Source organism: Phyllobates terribilis, unplaced genomic scaffold (genome assembly GCF_046119375.1).
Source record: "Phyllobates terribilis strain yellow unplaced genomic scaffold, ASM4611937v1 Scaffold_1__5_contigs__length_1240528914, whole genome shotgun sequence".
NCBI classification, from domain to species: Eukaryota; Metazoa; Chordata; class Amphibia; order Anura; family Dendrobatidae; genus Phyllobates; species Phyllobates terribilis.
This window is the reverse complement of record NW_027362761.1, coordinates 209,276,160-209,290,573: the sequence shown is the minus strand read 5'-3', so window position 1 is coordinate 209,290,573 and position 14,414 is coordinate 209,276,160. Positions and strand designations below refer to the sequence as shown.

At 43.0% G+C, this 14,414-nt stretch overlaps 1 protein-coding gene across 1 annotated transcript in view; it reads right to left on the bottom strand.

Moving 5' to 3' along the window:
* The window catches only part of LOC141166343 (fructose-1,6-bisphosphatase isozyme 2), a 49,559-nt gene that overhangs the window by 20,145 nt on the left and 15,000 nt on the right, over nucleotides 1–14,414 (bottom strand). Inside the window, exons 4-6 of the mRNA XM_073652934.1 lie at nucleotides 8,487–8,627; nucleotides 8,260–8,397; nucleotides 4,384–4,503 (exon numbers count right to left, since the gene is read on the bottom strand). Coding sequence (XP_073509035.1) covers nucleotides 4,384–4,503; nucleotides 8,260–8,397; nucleotides 8,487–8,627 — 399 coding nt within the window. The remainder of the gene's footprint in view (nucleotides 1–4,383; nucleotides 4,504–8,259; nucleotides 8,398–8,486; nucleotides 8,628–14,414) is intronic.

Here is a 14,414-nt window from a genome sequence, read left to right as displayed (position 1 = left end):
CAGAGTCCCTCCATCATAAATAAAAAAGGATGTGTCTGATGATGTGTGTCACACACCACGTTGCCAGAGAAGGTTGTAAAAGGTTAAAATGACATTTCCCGGTGAATGCATTTGTCTTAAAAAATAACGTAAAACAAAACAAAACAATAGGATCTTTCTTTAGTATAAAAAACAGCGTCACCAATTTAACCTCAATGTAATCACATTGTTAAGCTCATGCACCTCCTCCTCCATCTCCGAAATGATCACATCAGTCACAAGCTGACAGCACTGCAGCACTGCCTTGGCCAAGCGGCAACAGGCTGTGCTGAATATAACATGCTTAATTAACAAACCGCCCAGCGCTGCAGAGTTGTTGAAAGCTGTAATACAGCAGCCTGATCTGTGGCTCTCACCGCTGAACATACAGCCAGGCATGGTCGTGTGTGACAATGGGCGGAACCTGGTGACGGAGAAATGACAGCCGGGGTAGATATGGTTTCCCTCTATGCCAGCCCTTTCACCGAGCTAAAGAATATGGTGTGGTGAAATACAACTCCCACTGAGAAGCTGTTTCAGATTGAAAAACATTGTGCCCACCAGAGGATTTGATTCTGAGGGCTAACCTTTCTCACCCGCTCAAGAGCCCCACAGCAGCTGCAAAGTTAGAAGCCAAGGCACACCAGAGGATTCTCTGGTGGGACCGTCCAACCCTGCTGAGAAGCAGTCCTGGCTAAGAAATGAGTGTGGGAAGGTTCCCGGACACTCTATGGCTGCTTTTTTGCTGAGGAGAAAACACACGCAAACATGGGGAGAACATATAAAGACCTTGCAGATGTTGTCCTTGCTGGGATTTGAACCCAGGATCCCAGCTCTGCAAGGCTTCAGTGCTAACCACTGATCCAATGTGCTGCCATTCACCCTCTAATATCTAACAGGCTGGAGAAACTTGCACCTACTGCCACTCTATCTTCAGCTTCTTTGTGAGAAAATGTATTTGGGCAGCCACTCAGTCTACCAAATAAAATTCCTGAGAAGGAAATTGGGGATGGCTCCGCTACTGGTACTGGGGGCAGTGTTAATACCATGGCGTCGTACCATAGTTTGCTGGAAATATTCCAGGCTGGTAGGAGGCAAGCAAATTCCCACAGAAAAGTAGCAGCAGTAATGTTCAGGCCACATTTCAAGTGCAAGCAGCTTTAGAGGACTTCCTGGGAGAAATGACACGCAGGGTAGATACGGTTTCCCTCTATGCCAGTCCTTTCACCGAGCTAAATACAACTCTTAGCAAAAAAAGTTGTGGACTGGCTCCGTACCGTCCCTGGCCACATTCACATGTCCACGTGTTTGTGGTTAGGCGGTCCTTCCCAGTAAGTGCACTGGGGAGGGCACGGGTAATGTTGTGGGACCCGTGCTTGTGGAAGGCGGAGGCGATACCGGGAAATATAGTGGCGGCTGGGGACCGAGTATGGACACTCGGCCGCCGCCAGCATGAGGTTGTGAAAAGCTTCCGCCTCCATGAGCCTAAAAGGCCACATTTCAAGTGCAAGCATCTGTCAAAAATGTGGCAGTATAGTATTGCAGCCTGTGGGTGGGTGGGTGGCTGCCTGCATACTTGCGCTTGCATTCCAAGGAATGGGGTAGGGACAACTGAACGCTGCAGTGGGACAAGGACGTGGACGGTGATTGTTGCAAGTCTGCAATGACAGGTGCATGGCGGGAGGCATCTTCGCATGCGCCAAGGATCACTTATGATGGGCACACTTTTAGGCAGTGACCTGGGAGTCAGAGATGCTTCCAGAGGTCTTCCCCGTGCTGTTCCCATGTCTTTTCAGCACTGTATGCATGTGTCTGATGATGTGTCACACACCACATGGCCAGATAAGGTTGTAAAATGTTAAAATGACATTTCCTGGTGAATGCATTTGTCAGGGTTGAAAGCAATTCAAAAGTGCAAAAACGCATCAAAAACGCTATGTGTGAACATAGCCCAAGTTGTGGAGGAGTATTTTTGTTTTTGGTTATTTATTTTGCCTTATATACAAGTCATTACCCTGGAAAGGATGTTCCTTAACATATTTCCCAGGAAAATCCATTTTGGTTTCGTTTTTGTATGTTTTATTGTGAGTCCGTAAAAGTGGTGTAATACTCTGACCTTGTCGCTGGCAGCAGTGACCTGGGAGTCAGAGATGCTTCCAGGGGTCTTCCCCATGCTGTTACCATGTCATTTGAGCACTGTTCCCATCGATTTGGGCAATTTTTAGGCCTTCTGCAGACCGCCGGGGGGAGCCGCCTGAAAAATGCTCGAGTTTCCCACAGACTTACATTGGGCTCGTTGCTCGGGTTGAGAACCCGAGTATTCCAATTTGCTTGACCCGAGCAACGAGTACCCGAGCATTTTAGTGCTCCCTCATCACTAATCATGTGTCTATAGGCACTTGAGATAAAAATACAGAACGAATGGATATTAGGAAATTTTTAAAAGGAAACTCCACGTCTGAACAAACTCTGCACATGTCCGAGAAGCACACTCATTGGATTGCTACATCCCAAACAAATATGCTAAATGGTTGTAAACAGGAATAAGTTCACCATAGAGTTTTTATGTTGCACATAATCATTTGGGTTTCAGGTAAGGTTTTATTCTAGCAGGGAGTAGACTGTATGGGTCAGGGACTCCATCTATGCACAGGGATGGAAAGGGCTCCTCTATGTTGGCTGACCAGGACTTACATAATGATGACCTTTTCTTAGGATAGGTTATTAATATCACATTGGTGGAGGTCCGACACTTGGCACCCCCACTAACCAGCTGTTCTCAGCTCCCTCCAAATCGGATGTACAGACTGAGATAGTACAGAGCAGCACGGCTTCGTACACTGTAGTGGCCATTCAGCTCCTATTGCAGTGTATGGGAGCTGAGCTGCAATATTCTTGTATAAGTCATGGACGTCCCCTTTAGTATTAGTTCATGCATTTAGGCAACACGTGCTATTTACTATAAGTCATGATTCCAGAAGGAAATGACACAAATTCATAGTTTATGTCAGAATAGGCAGCCTGCTTGGTCAAATAATGATGAGCACAGAGATATTGTGAGAGCATGTGTCTGACCACAAGCAAGGGATGTACTATTTTCTGCTGCTTTGTCGCAACTCTGTTCCCTATGTCTTACACTTATCAGTTGTTGTCAGCTGTCCTGGGGTGGATGACTAGAATCACTGACTCATGACATAATGCACAAGTGAAGGAACTTTTCCTATTACTCAATGAATTTCATATAATTTCAATTGCAAAAAATTGAATAATTGCAGAATTATCATAGATAACTATACAGAACAATGTAAAACTCATAATGGCAGTGCACGACAATCAAAATTATGTCAGTTTTAGTTTTATAGGTTTACATCATTTTTTTTTTTTTTTTTAAATTCTGCTAAGTATTAACTTAGTCAGTGATATCTGATCTGCACTGGTGATTGCTGGAGTGGCTGATCACTAACATAAATTTAGTCTCCCAATTTGATCATTGTTTTGATCAATACTGAAGGAGTGAGCTCATGTCAGAGATGACCAGAGGACAGTATATCTAAGTTCAGGAAGTACCACCACCTTTTGTATGCCATGAGGTGGGCAAGGGTTAACTATATACGTATATTCACTCTTCCAATTGAATTGGGTCGATTATGCAAATCACACTCAGATCAGTGTGATCATAGTGTCATCTGATTCTCTTGGATGAGAAGAAATTGGAGAAATAAAAACATTCATTCATCTTCTCCATTCTGTCAGTCCTTGGAAATCGGGCTGCACTCAAATGTCATCCAAATGCAGTCTGATGTTTTCCACAAAGTCATTGACTTGCATGGCCATACAAATACCAGATCAAACTCAGGCATGCAACATTTTTTTTTGTCCCTTGGACCAGGTTAGTGCGAGGAAAACATCTGACATGTGCAGGGCCCCATAGAGTAACATTGGTCAGAGTGCGATCCGATGTTTTGTTGGATCATATTTGGACTAAAAATACGGTCATCTGCACCTACTCTTTAATTAAGCAATTACAGAAATAATCCAGATTTAACCAGCAACATGTAATTGTAGAATTAGGGAATATGGTAATTTAGAAAGTAATGAATTATGGAAATGGCTGACATAAGCAATTTTAGCATACCTTAGACCTGTAACAAAATTGTTCTTACTAGTAATGCAAAATTAATAGATATATCCCCTCTACATTTATAATATGACTGTTCTTTTATGCAGCAGAATGCCCACACCTGCTTATGACGGCTTTCCATATAGCCACTAGAAAAAAATCTCATCTAGAGCCAGATCACCTATGTGCCATCTAGAGCCAAAAACTTCAATAATCCAAATTTTGGTTTATATGTGGTTAGTTACCTTTCCTTTTGGGCTCTTCTCATTTGCTGGATACATGAAAATTCCACCATATACGAGGGTTCTGTGAACATCAGCAACCATTGAGCCAACATATCTGGAGCTGTACGGAGCGCTGCCATCCTGAACAAGAGAGAAGAACAGTTTATCCACTCACTCCTTGACTGTTTATTCTAGCCAAATTCAGCATTTCAGGCTCCATGTGTGGACTCATGTTTATATACTATTTCTTATAGTTTTATTCATTAGTAAAGATAATACAGAATTGTGATACTTTGTGTCTAGCATTTATTTTGCTGGCTCTATAAATATGGGCTGCTTTATTGCATGGCTTCATAGAGTTGACAGTTGGATTTAATTGTTGAGGAAATTTGCTTCACAACTGCCAGGTGTGAACATCATCTTAAAATGGAGTCTGTCAGCACAGAATGACTGTTGAAACCAAGTACAGACGCTCGGTGCTTCACGGCTGGGCCAATCATTTATATACACCTTCACACCGGCTTGTTTTACCGCAATCTCCACCCCCCTCTTTGATTGACTGCTCTGGCTTCATAGGGCCAGAGAAGGGTGGCAATAGATGGAAACCAAGCAGGTGGGAAGGTGTATATAAATGATTGGCCCCGCCATGAAGCACCGAGCGCCTTGGTTTCAACAGTCATTCTGTGCTGCCAGAGTCCCTTTAAAGGGAATGTTCACTCACTAGATTTGACTCACCCCCTGGGCCGTGGGGCACCCGGAACCGGGCTTTAGTGCGATGATGGGGGTAGTAGTGGCAACACGATCCCGTGGCTCAGGGTGGTCAGACCAAATGCTGAGGCAGTCTATTTGTAGAGTTATGAATGTCCGACTACGCCACCCGTGGATTGCGATCAGAGATAACCGCCGCTGCAAGGCAGACCGCTGAGGCTGGTGTTAGTGTGCAGCACAGGGATAGGATAACTCCCCACGGGAAGAGTATAACCTCAGGGCAGTGTAAGAGGATGCTGGGGGTGGTAGTACAGGCCGCAGTAATAAGAATTCTGAATCCGCTTCAAACAGTCCAGGGTCTTTATTGCTGGTATTACTAATGACCCATCAGGAGTACCGGTTAGGAGTGGGCCTGGGTGTCTGAGAGCATTCGGGCGAGCCCCACTGATCAGGGCGAGTGTGAAGGCCTACCGTTCTCTCTCTGCCCTTACTGACTATCCCCCTTTTCGTGGTGTAATAGCCCACGTTCCTGAGCTGGCCGTGTACTTTGCCTGTATGGCTTGCGACTTGGGCCTTAGGTACCTGTTGCTTCTCCGTGCTGTACTGGTCCCTCTGTGTGGCGGAGCCTCCAGGCTTCTTAGGCCAAGGGACCTGAAATCCCTTGCGGGATGGTTCTCTGCTGCCGGGCTTGCAACCCTGACAGCCTCGGACCCCAATGTCCGGTAGTGATTCTCTCAGCCAGGACCGGCTCTCGTCGCCTCTGTCCCTGGCTCGCAGCTTCTCCACTGCCTCACGGACTCCTTGGCTACAGCTCAACTGTCCCTCCTTCTCTGGGACTCGTCTCAGTCCTGAGCTAGGTCGTCCAGTTCTCCCTAACCCTGCCCTCAGTTCCAGCTTTTATAGGGGCAGCCTGCTCCCCCTACTGGCCTGGGACAGGAGGTGCTACATGCTAATGGTCCCTGACCAGGGAACCTCCTTCCTGCTGGGGTGACACAGATTCATGCTGCTCGAACCACAGGGGGCATGAATCAAAACTTAGCTATGCGATTGCAGCCAGGTAGATTTTAGTTTGAAACATCATGGCGTTTCAGAGAAGACATAGCTTAAAGTGCTGGCCAGGGACCATAAGGAGAGACCTGACTAGCCCTGGGGCCAGGCCATGCCATGCCATAGCCAGGTGTCTCCCCATTGTCCGCTTTGGCTTCTTAAATCATATTTTTATTAAAACACCATGGTGTTTCAGAGTAAAATATACATGCCTACAATTGTACAACCAAGCTCTGATTCATGATGCCAGTGGTTTGTGCAGGAAGAAACTAATGAAAGATTCCCTCTAAAGTTTCTCACTACACAGTAGAGTATCAGATTTTTTTGCAACTTTTTAATAGATTACCTTTTTCTTTTATTAAAAGTCCAGTCATATAAAATAGAAAATCAGTCCATCAACAGAATATAGACTGTTTTACGACAGTTTGTAGCCTGTGTGCTGTAACACTGTAGAGACCATCAGGTCAGAATGAAGTTAAATAGTTTTTGAGCTGCTCAGAATAGGAGACAATTACAAGGACCGTGTTTATCATAAGAGTAACTCATCAAAGAGAATAAATTTTGTAACAGAATAAAATACACTTTTCTAATAAAGGATCTGGAAAACTTCATAAGAGGAGATAGACCTTAACTTCATGCTTTCGATTTCCAGCTTTAATCCTGAGGAACATTAATTTACATAGTCCCATAACTTTCACTTTGTGAAATGTGAAGTCCGAACGAGCTTGGCAGACAGCCTAGGGTTCCCTCTATGACATAATAGAGATAAACTAGTGATCGGGACTTTCCCTTTCATACTAGTGCTAGAAAGCACAGAATACACAGCTGCAATCAAAATTATTCAACCCCATTGCAATATAGGTTTATTAGAAAGATTTACAAACTTTTTGCAAAAGAACAATGAAACAATTTTTAAAAAAAAAAAAAAAAGCTCAATATAACAAGTTGTTTCTCCAAATTCAGCACAAAATGCTACTTTTAAAGACTACTGCAGTCTTCCGAATAACTCAATAGAATCCCTCATATGAGCACATATATGCACATTAGGTGTTACTTCAAGAACGCCATGCAACTTATCAAGGGCTTAATTAGTTGCATAAGATGTGTTGGAGAGAAGACACATCAAATATCTGGATTGGTGAGGGTTCAATACACAAACCCAAAAATATTAGTGAATTTGTATGTTGTTTGTGTGGGTTTCCTCCGGGTGCTCTGGTTTCCTCCTACACTCCAAAGACATACTGATAGGGACAGGGATAGGGGACAGTAATGAGGTCTGTAAAAATGTGGAAATTAATGGCACTATATAAGCAACTAAAATATTTATACCATTATGGCCCATTTATCAATACTGTATTACTTAGACAGTGCAGACATTTATAAATTTATCACATTTTAAAAGAGGTTGTCCACTATTTTTTCATCGATGACTTATCCTTAGGATAGGTCAGCAATGTCTGATTGGCTGGAGTTAGACACCCGGAACCCCCGATGATCAGCTGTTATTGGTTGAAAGCAGCGGCGGCCACTGGCCAGAGGCACCCCCTTGCGGAGGTGGCCATCTCCTGACAGTGGACACCGCAGGGTACTACACATTCACCTCATATTGATATGAATAGGAGGCAGATGTGTAGTACCACTGTCAGAAGACGGCCATCTCCGCAGGCGAGCACGTCAGGCCAGCGACAGCCACCGATGACACCGATAACAGCTGATCATCAGGGATGCGGGGTGTCGGACCCCAGCCGTTCAGACATTGATGCCCTATCCTTAGGATAGGGCATCAATGTACCTCGTTAAGTCTAAGTGGTTAATGCTGTTTGATAAACCTGGTTAATTATAATACTGTCTAGCCCAAGTTTACACCATCTACTAATAGGCTTACTTTGTGGCGTAGATTTTTGGCACAATTTTGCTGAATTTTTTCGTATATTAAGCCATATACAAAACCCCCTTTTTTCAGCCAAGCACCCTATGTGGACAAGTAGTAAAGGGTGTCTAAAACACATCATAAATATGGTGCAAGTCATGAAAGACAGATATTTGTCTCACATTATGCCAGAAATTCAGTGCATTTGGCTTGATAAATATGCTTCATTGTGTTAGTTTTATAAAGGATATGAAGAAAGAACTGTTTCTTACTGGAGGAAACTTCTTGTTTTGTATGTACTCTGTAATTGCAGGGTCAAAGTATTTTGCATATCCCTCATTGAGGCTGTAAATTTTTCCTTTCTTCTTCAGTTTAACATTTCTGTCAACCAAAACAAATTCTCCCAGTGCCTGCAATAAAAAAGCAATGAATAATCAAATCCAATATATCATCACTTACTTTTTGTCCTGTGTCCATATCAGCATTTTGCCATACTTACAGGATCTAGCATGAAGCAGTCCACACCCTGTCCTGTGGAGAGCGCTACAAGGGTTGCACTTCCATACAAAGCATAGCCTGCTGCTACAATGTTTCGTCCAGGTTGCAGAGCATCCTCTTCACAGGGTTCTGTGTCTGTTGTCTGAGAAATAAACCAGACATATAGCCAAAGTATGAGTCCTATTTACATGTACAATACCCACATTTAGGCTGTGTGCCCACGATGCGTTTTTAATGCGCTTCTGCAGCTGCGGAAACGCATTAAAAACGCATGGTAGAAGGGCAGCAATGTTCCCCAATGATAATCCGCATGTGCTGTGCACATGCTGTGGAAATTTCCGATGCGGGTTATCATTGCGGAAAAAAACGCAGCACTACCAATTATTTTGCGGAAATGCTGAGTTTTCGCAGCCATTGACTTGCATTGGAACGCACCAATTCCGCAAGACTGCATGTGTACTTGCGTAATTGGTGCATTCTAATGTGCGGATGGTACCCGGGTGTGGAGGAGAGGAGAGTCTCATCCACACCCAGGTACCATTAAAAAATCTGTAAACAAAGAATAAAATAAAAAATATATGTATATTTACCTTCTGTCGGCCCGCGCTGCGCTCCTCCTTGCCTCCCGGCACTTTGCAGTGGATTGAAGGACCTGCGCTGACGTCAGAGTCATGTGATGGGTCACGTGACGCTGACGTCGGCAGGTCTTTCAATCCACTGCTGCGGGCACCGAGCGAAGCAAGCCAGCGCGGGCCATAGCCTTAGGCTATGTGCCCGCGATTCAGAAATGCTCAGGATTTTTTCCTGAGCGTTTCTGCATCTCCCTGGCAGAAAAAAACGCATGCGGATTGTACATGCGTTTTCCTGCCAGGGACATGCGGAAATGGAGCGTTATTCACTGACATTTCCGCATGCGGATTGACAAGCGCTTTCCAAGCAATTTTAGCATCACTTGGAAAGTGCATGTAACAACTAGGTCACACTATATAAATCCATGCAAACTGCATGGATTTATATAGTGTGACCCGAGAGAGTGGTTAAAAATAAAAAAATAAATATATACTTACCCTCCGATGGCCCGCGCTGGCTTGCTTCGCTCGGTGCCCGCAGGATTGAAAGACCTGCTGACGTCAGCGTCGCGTGACCCGTCACATGACTCTGACGTCAGCGCAGGTCCTTCAATCCACTGCAAAGTGCCGGGAAGCAAGGAGGAGCGCAGCGCGGGCCGCCAGAAGGTAAATATACATTTATTTTTTATTTTATTCTTTTTTTACAGATTTTTTAATGGTACCTGAGTGTGGATGAGACTCTCCTCTCCTCTACACCCGGGTACCATCCGCACATTAGAACGCACCAATTACACAAGTACAGATGCAGTCTTGCGGAATTGGTGCGTTCCAATGCAAGTCAATGGCGGCGAAAACGCAGCATTTCCGCAAAATAATTGGTAGTACTGCGTTTTTTTCCGCAATGATAATCCGCAGCGGAAATTTCCGCAGCATGTGCACAGCACATGCGGATTATCATTGGGGAACATTGCTGCCCTTCTACCATGCGTTTTTAGCGCGTTTCCGCAGCTGCAAAAACGCTGCAGAAATGCATTAAAAACGCATCGTGGGCATACAGCCTAATACTAGTTTATTTAGGTTTGTAATTTATATTATAACCTCTGTCAATTTGAGTCTTTACTGAACTAAGGGCACTGAGAAGTACTGACAGCAACTTTTTCCTGCACGCTCTTTATATGATTGTTTACCATTTAAAAGATAAACCAGTCAATGCTTTTATGACCCCAAATTGCTTCTCAAGCAGGCAGAAATTGCAATTTATGGAGAAATGTCTGGAAGTGCAGAAGGGCGTGACGATGCACTTACAGCTTCTTAGTCTCCACTGTATTCTCGGATTAGCAGCACCCTCCTGAGTGACAAGTCGTTGGCTATGGTACACTGGCAGCTGAGCTGATAATTAGCTATGGGAGGGTGCTGCTTGTTCAGAAATACAGTGTGAAGGCTGAGAAGCTGTAAGTGCATCAGCACTCCCCAATGCACTTCCAGACTGAGCTTCAAAATATTATTCCTCTATAGTGGAGTAAAGCATTGTCGTCATAAAGAGCTCGGCTGTCTTTTCTTTTAAAGGCCTACATAGTCATACATGGTTGGTTGGGGTTTAAAAGATGCTGACAGGGTCCCTTATGTTAAAAAGCTTCATCTGTAGATGACTAACATTTGCACAACTGTTCTTAGCACTTAGCATTCAGTTGGACTATATAATATAAAGCTGTTTTGGGCCACTGGTGGCACAGGCTCCCCTTTGCACAGTATGTAGAATACACAGGTCCATCATGCATAATGCACTCTCCGCCCTTCCCCCTACGGACCCACTCTGCATTCAAACACTGCCCTCATTTCCAACAGCAGTAGCAGCTCAATCACACTCCCTCCCCAATCTGCTAAACACACATACTGTGTTACGTGCACGCCGCTAGGTTAAGATAGGGCGAGACGGGTTTCATGAATTCGTTGGAATCCTGGGGGAACAGTTACTCAGGGCAACCATAGACCATGTGCTGCAGCTTCTCTCAGACACACAATAGATTCAGTTGTTGACCAGACACATCTGACAAGAGTCTTTTTCAACAGTTTAACAATGGAATTTAATCTGAAGCACGGCCAGTGCAATTCAGGGATATTTCAGCAACAATCTTCAGTACAGTACAGTCTATTGAAGCAAGCACAGTAATGTCAGTCTCTTCAGTAGCATAATTCAGCACAGATTAGATCTCTTAGCAGCACACTTCTATGCATACACAACTACAGGCTTTTCCTTCACAAGGACTCACTAGTACACAGCATTCTTTATCCTGCATGGAGATGGAGGGGGGGGAGGAGTGTTTGATGAGGGAGATGATCCCTATGACACGATTCCTTCCAGCCCTTATCTTTCTGCCCAATAATATTCCACACTGTTAGCTCAGGGAGTCTATCTGACCTGTATTTAGCTCCATCCTGACCTGAATTATGTTCCCTTGCCTTCTGTGAGATAAAGATCACACACTACCTTTCTCTAGGGCTCCAGCCAGAACAGTAAGCAACTCCCCCACAATCCCCCTGGGGCTCTGCTAACCACTCCCTGTCTCATGTGACTATGTTAACCCCTCTAGTTGCTGGATGCTTCTGAAGCACAACATTTCCTGTCTCCTGTGATTGTGTTAACTCTTACAGTTGTTGGATGCTTTTGAAGCAACAGCACTACTCCTGCATGTCACAACTGCTGTCTGTCTATCTCCCACAGATTATCATGCAGAGTAACTGTCCACTTGTAATGACTGTGTTCTGGAACCAGAGAGACAAAAGACCATGTGTCCTCCAATTTACCAAGCAGTATTTGCCAGAATTCTGTCACCAAACTGCTTGAAATCTTGTAAAATTTTGCCGTGCGATGTAGTTTTTGGCATTTTTATGTTAGTCCCATCTCCTATCTCTGTCAACTTTTTGAAAAATGGATAGAGAGGTGGCAAGAAGGAGCATCTTGAAGAAGATGCTATAACCGTGGCTGTGTTAATTTGAGGGAGTCACCCAGCAAGCTGGATGGACAGGATTTTTAAGGGTTTATAATATATTTTTTAATGATTTATTAAATGGATTAATAAAATTATTAGTATGTGGTTTAATAATTTGGAATGTAAACCTGAATAAACACTGCAGCCTTACAATCCAGTCTCTGTTTATTGTGTCATTATTATAGCAATTAGTGTATTTATTTATAACAGATTAATAGTGGGCAACTGTGATCCCATGTTTGGTCCTGTGATGGAATTAACAGGCCTTATCTGATGCCGTGACAAAGGCATAGATGCATCAAAGCTATTGTGTACAAGCGGTACACACTTTCTGGCCCCAGGGATATTACCATCTGAGACATTTATTGCAAAAGTGAAAGTATATACCCTTAATGTAGAACAAGCGCCATTTTTAATTTTAGGACTCTACCCTAGGACAGAGTTAAAGCACAAAAACTGAGCTTGGTTTACGTTGGTATACATGCAGCACATAAATGCACGTTTAAGCTGGCCATAATTCAGGAAAAAACTACAAGAAGCAAAAATGAACAAAAAACCTGCTGTAAAAAAATAAAAAGCAAAAAGTGCATTTAAATAACATAGGACAGTTGCCAACCATCCAGAATTCCAGGGCAGTCCGTAAAAATAGGGCACCTTTTTGCCTTGTCTGTAATAAAAAATTAAAGGCGTCCATGATTTTTTTTTGAAGGTGAAGAAAGATTATTTCACTGTAATTATCACCATTTTACAGTTTACAGTGAATGCAGCTGATGTTTTCATATCAGAATTGTGGGCATGTATCATATAGTCCTAATGATTTATTATGGTTTTACAATGTGTCTGTAAAAAATATTGTCTGTCCATGATTATTTGATGATAAGCCATCCAGGAAAAATAAAAAGTCAAGATGGCAACCCTGACCGAAGAGGATAATGGGGTTCCTCTCCTTCCTGTTAATGCAGAAAGGAAGCGACCATTCATGCAGCTGTTTCCATTGTAGGTTAGATCAACTGCTGGAACCTCAGTTGATATAAAAAAAAAAACACATAAAAATTAGTCCCATATGTCATGAAAAAAAAACAAAAGGGAGGCAAAAATTATTTGACAATTAGAACAAGGTTTGTTTTTTTTTAAACTGTTAAAACCACATGTTCAAAAAAAAAAAAACCAAACAAAAAAAAAAAACCCCTGAAAATGTGTCTGGTCAGGAATGGGGCAAAAAAGCCTGGTCATGAACTGGTTAATATTAAACCTATTTTTATGGAGAATGTAAAGCGGATTTAATGGTGTAGGAGAAGGAGGAAAATGACGAGGAGGAATAAAAAATAACAGCTATAAAATGTTATCCATTATTGATAATTATGATTAATATTTAAGAAAAAACAAGCAAACAATGAAAACCCTGAACATTCTGCTGATGAGGTGTACACAATCTTGATCTTGACCAACAGTAGAATGGTCCTTTCTGAAAAGCCGGCAGAGCAGATAGGCTCCTGTAGTCACACCTGGGTATTGATTTCTGGATCAGGACACCTGGTAAATGTTTAATCCCCTTTTTCTAGCACACAACAATCAGGGTTGTTTTTTATTGTTTCTGGACACCTTATCTAAAGTCATGAACAGCCGACATTTGTTTTACAGATGCATTGGAAAACCATAATAAATCATTATGATTATAAGTGATACATGTCTACAGCCCATAGTTCTGATATGGAAACATTAGCAGCATTCACTGTGACCTGTAAAATGATGATCATAACAGTCAACATAATCTCTAGAAGCTACTCAAGCTTAAAAACAAAAACAAAAAGAAAAAGACAATTTTTTTTATGAACACAGAAAAGTGTCCTATTTTTATGGACTGTACAGGAATTTATGGTCGTTTAGCAAACCCGTCAGAAGTTCACTGCAAACATGCTAACATGTGAGGTCTACATAAGCATGCCCCTTTAATGTAGGAAAAACACAATTATTATGAAAGGATACAAGAGCATATTGACCCTGTGACATTAGCAGCTTCAAGTACACAAGGTGATATAATTAGGGATTGCTATACAGCACCAGATAGATACCACATTAGAAGTTGTCTTAGGCCACGGCCCCAGTATCAGTATTTGGTCAGTATTTGTTCTCAGGAGTGGGAGCCAAAACCAGGAATGGGTGATAAATGCAGAATTGGTGACTTGTTCATATTATACCTTTTCTCTGATTGTTCCTCACTTGGTTTTGACTCCCACTCCTGAGAAAAAATACTGACCGAATACCGATAGTGGGGCTGTGGCCTTAAAAAAAAAAGCAAGGGCGTGTCTAGGGTGGGAGCAGGGGACACTTGACCAGGCGCAACCCAATTTATAAGTCCAAGATGTCTCC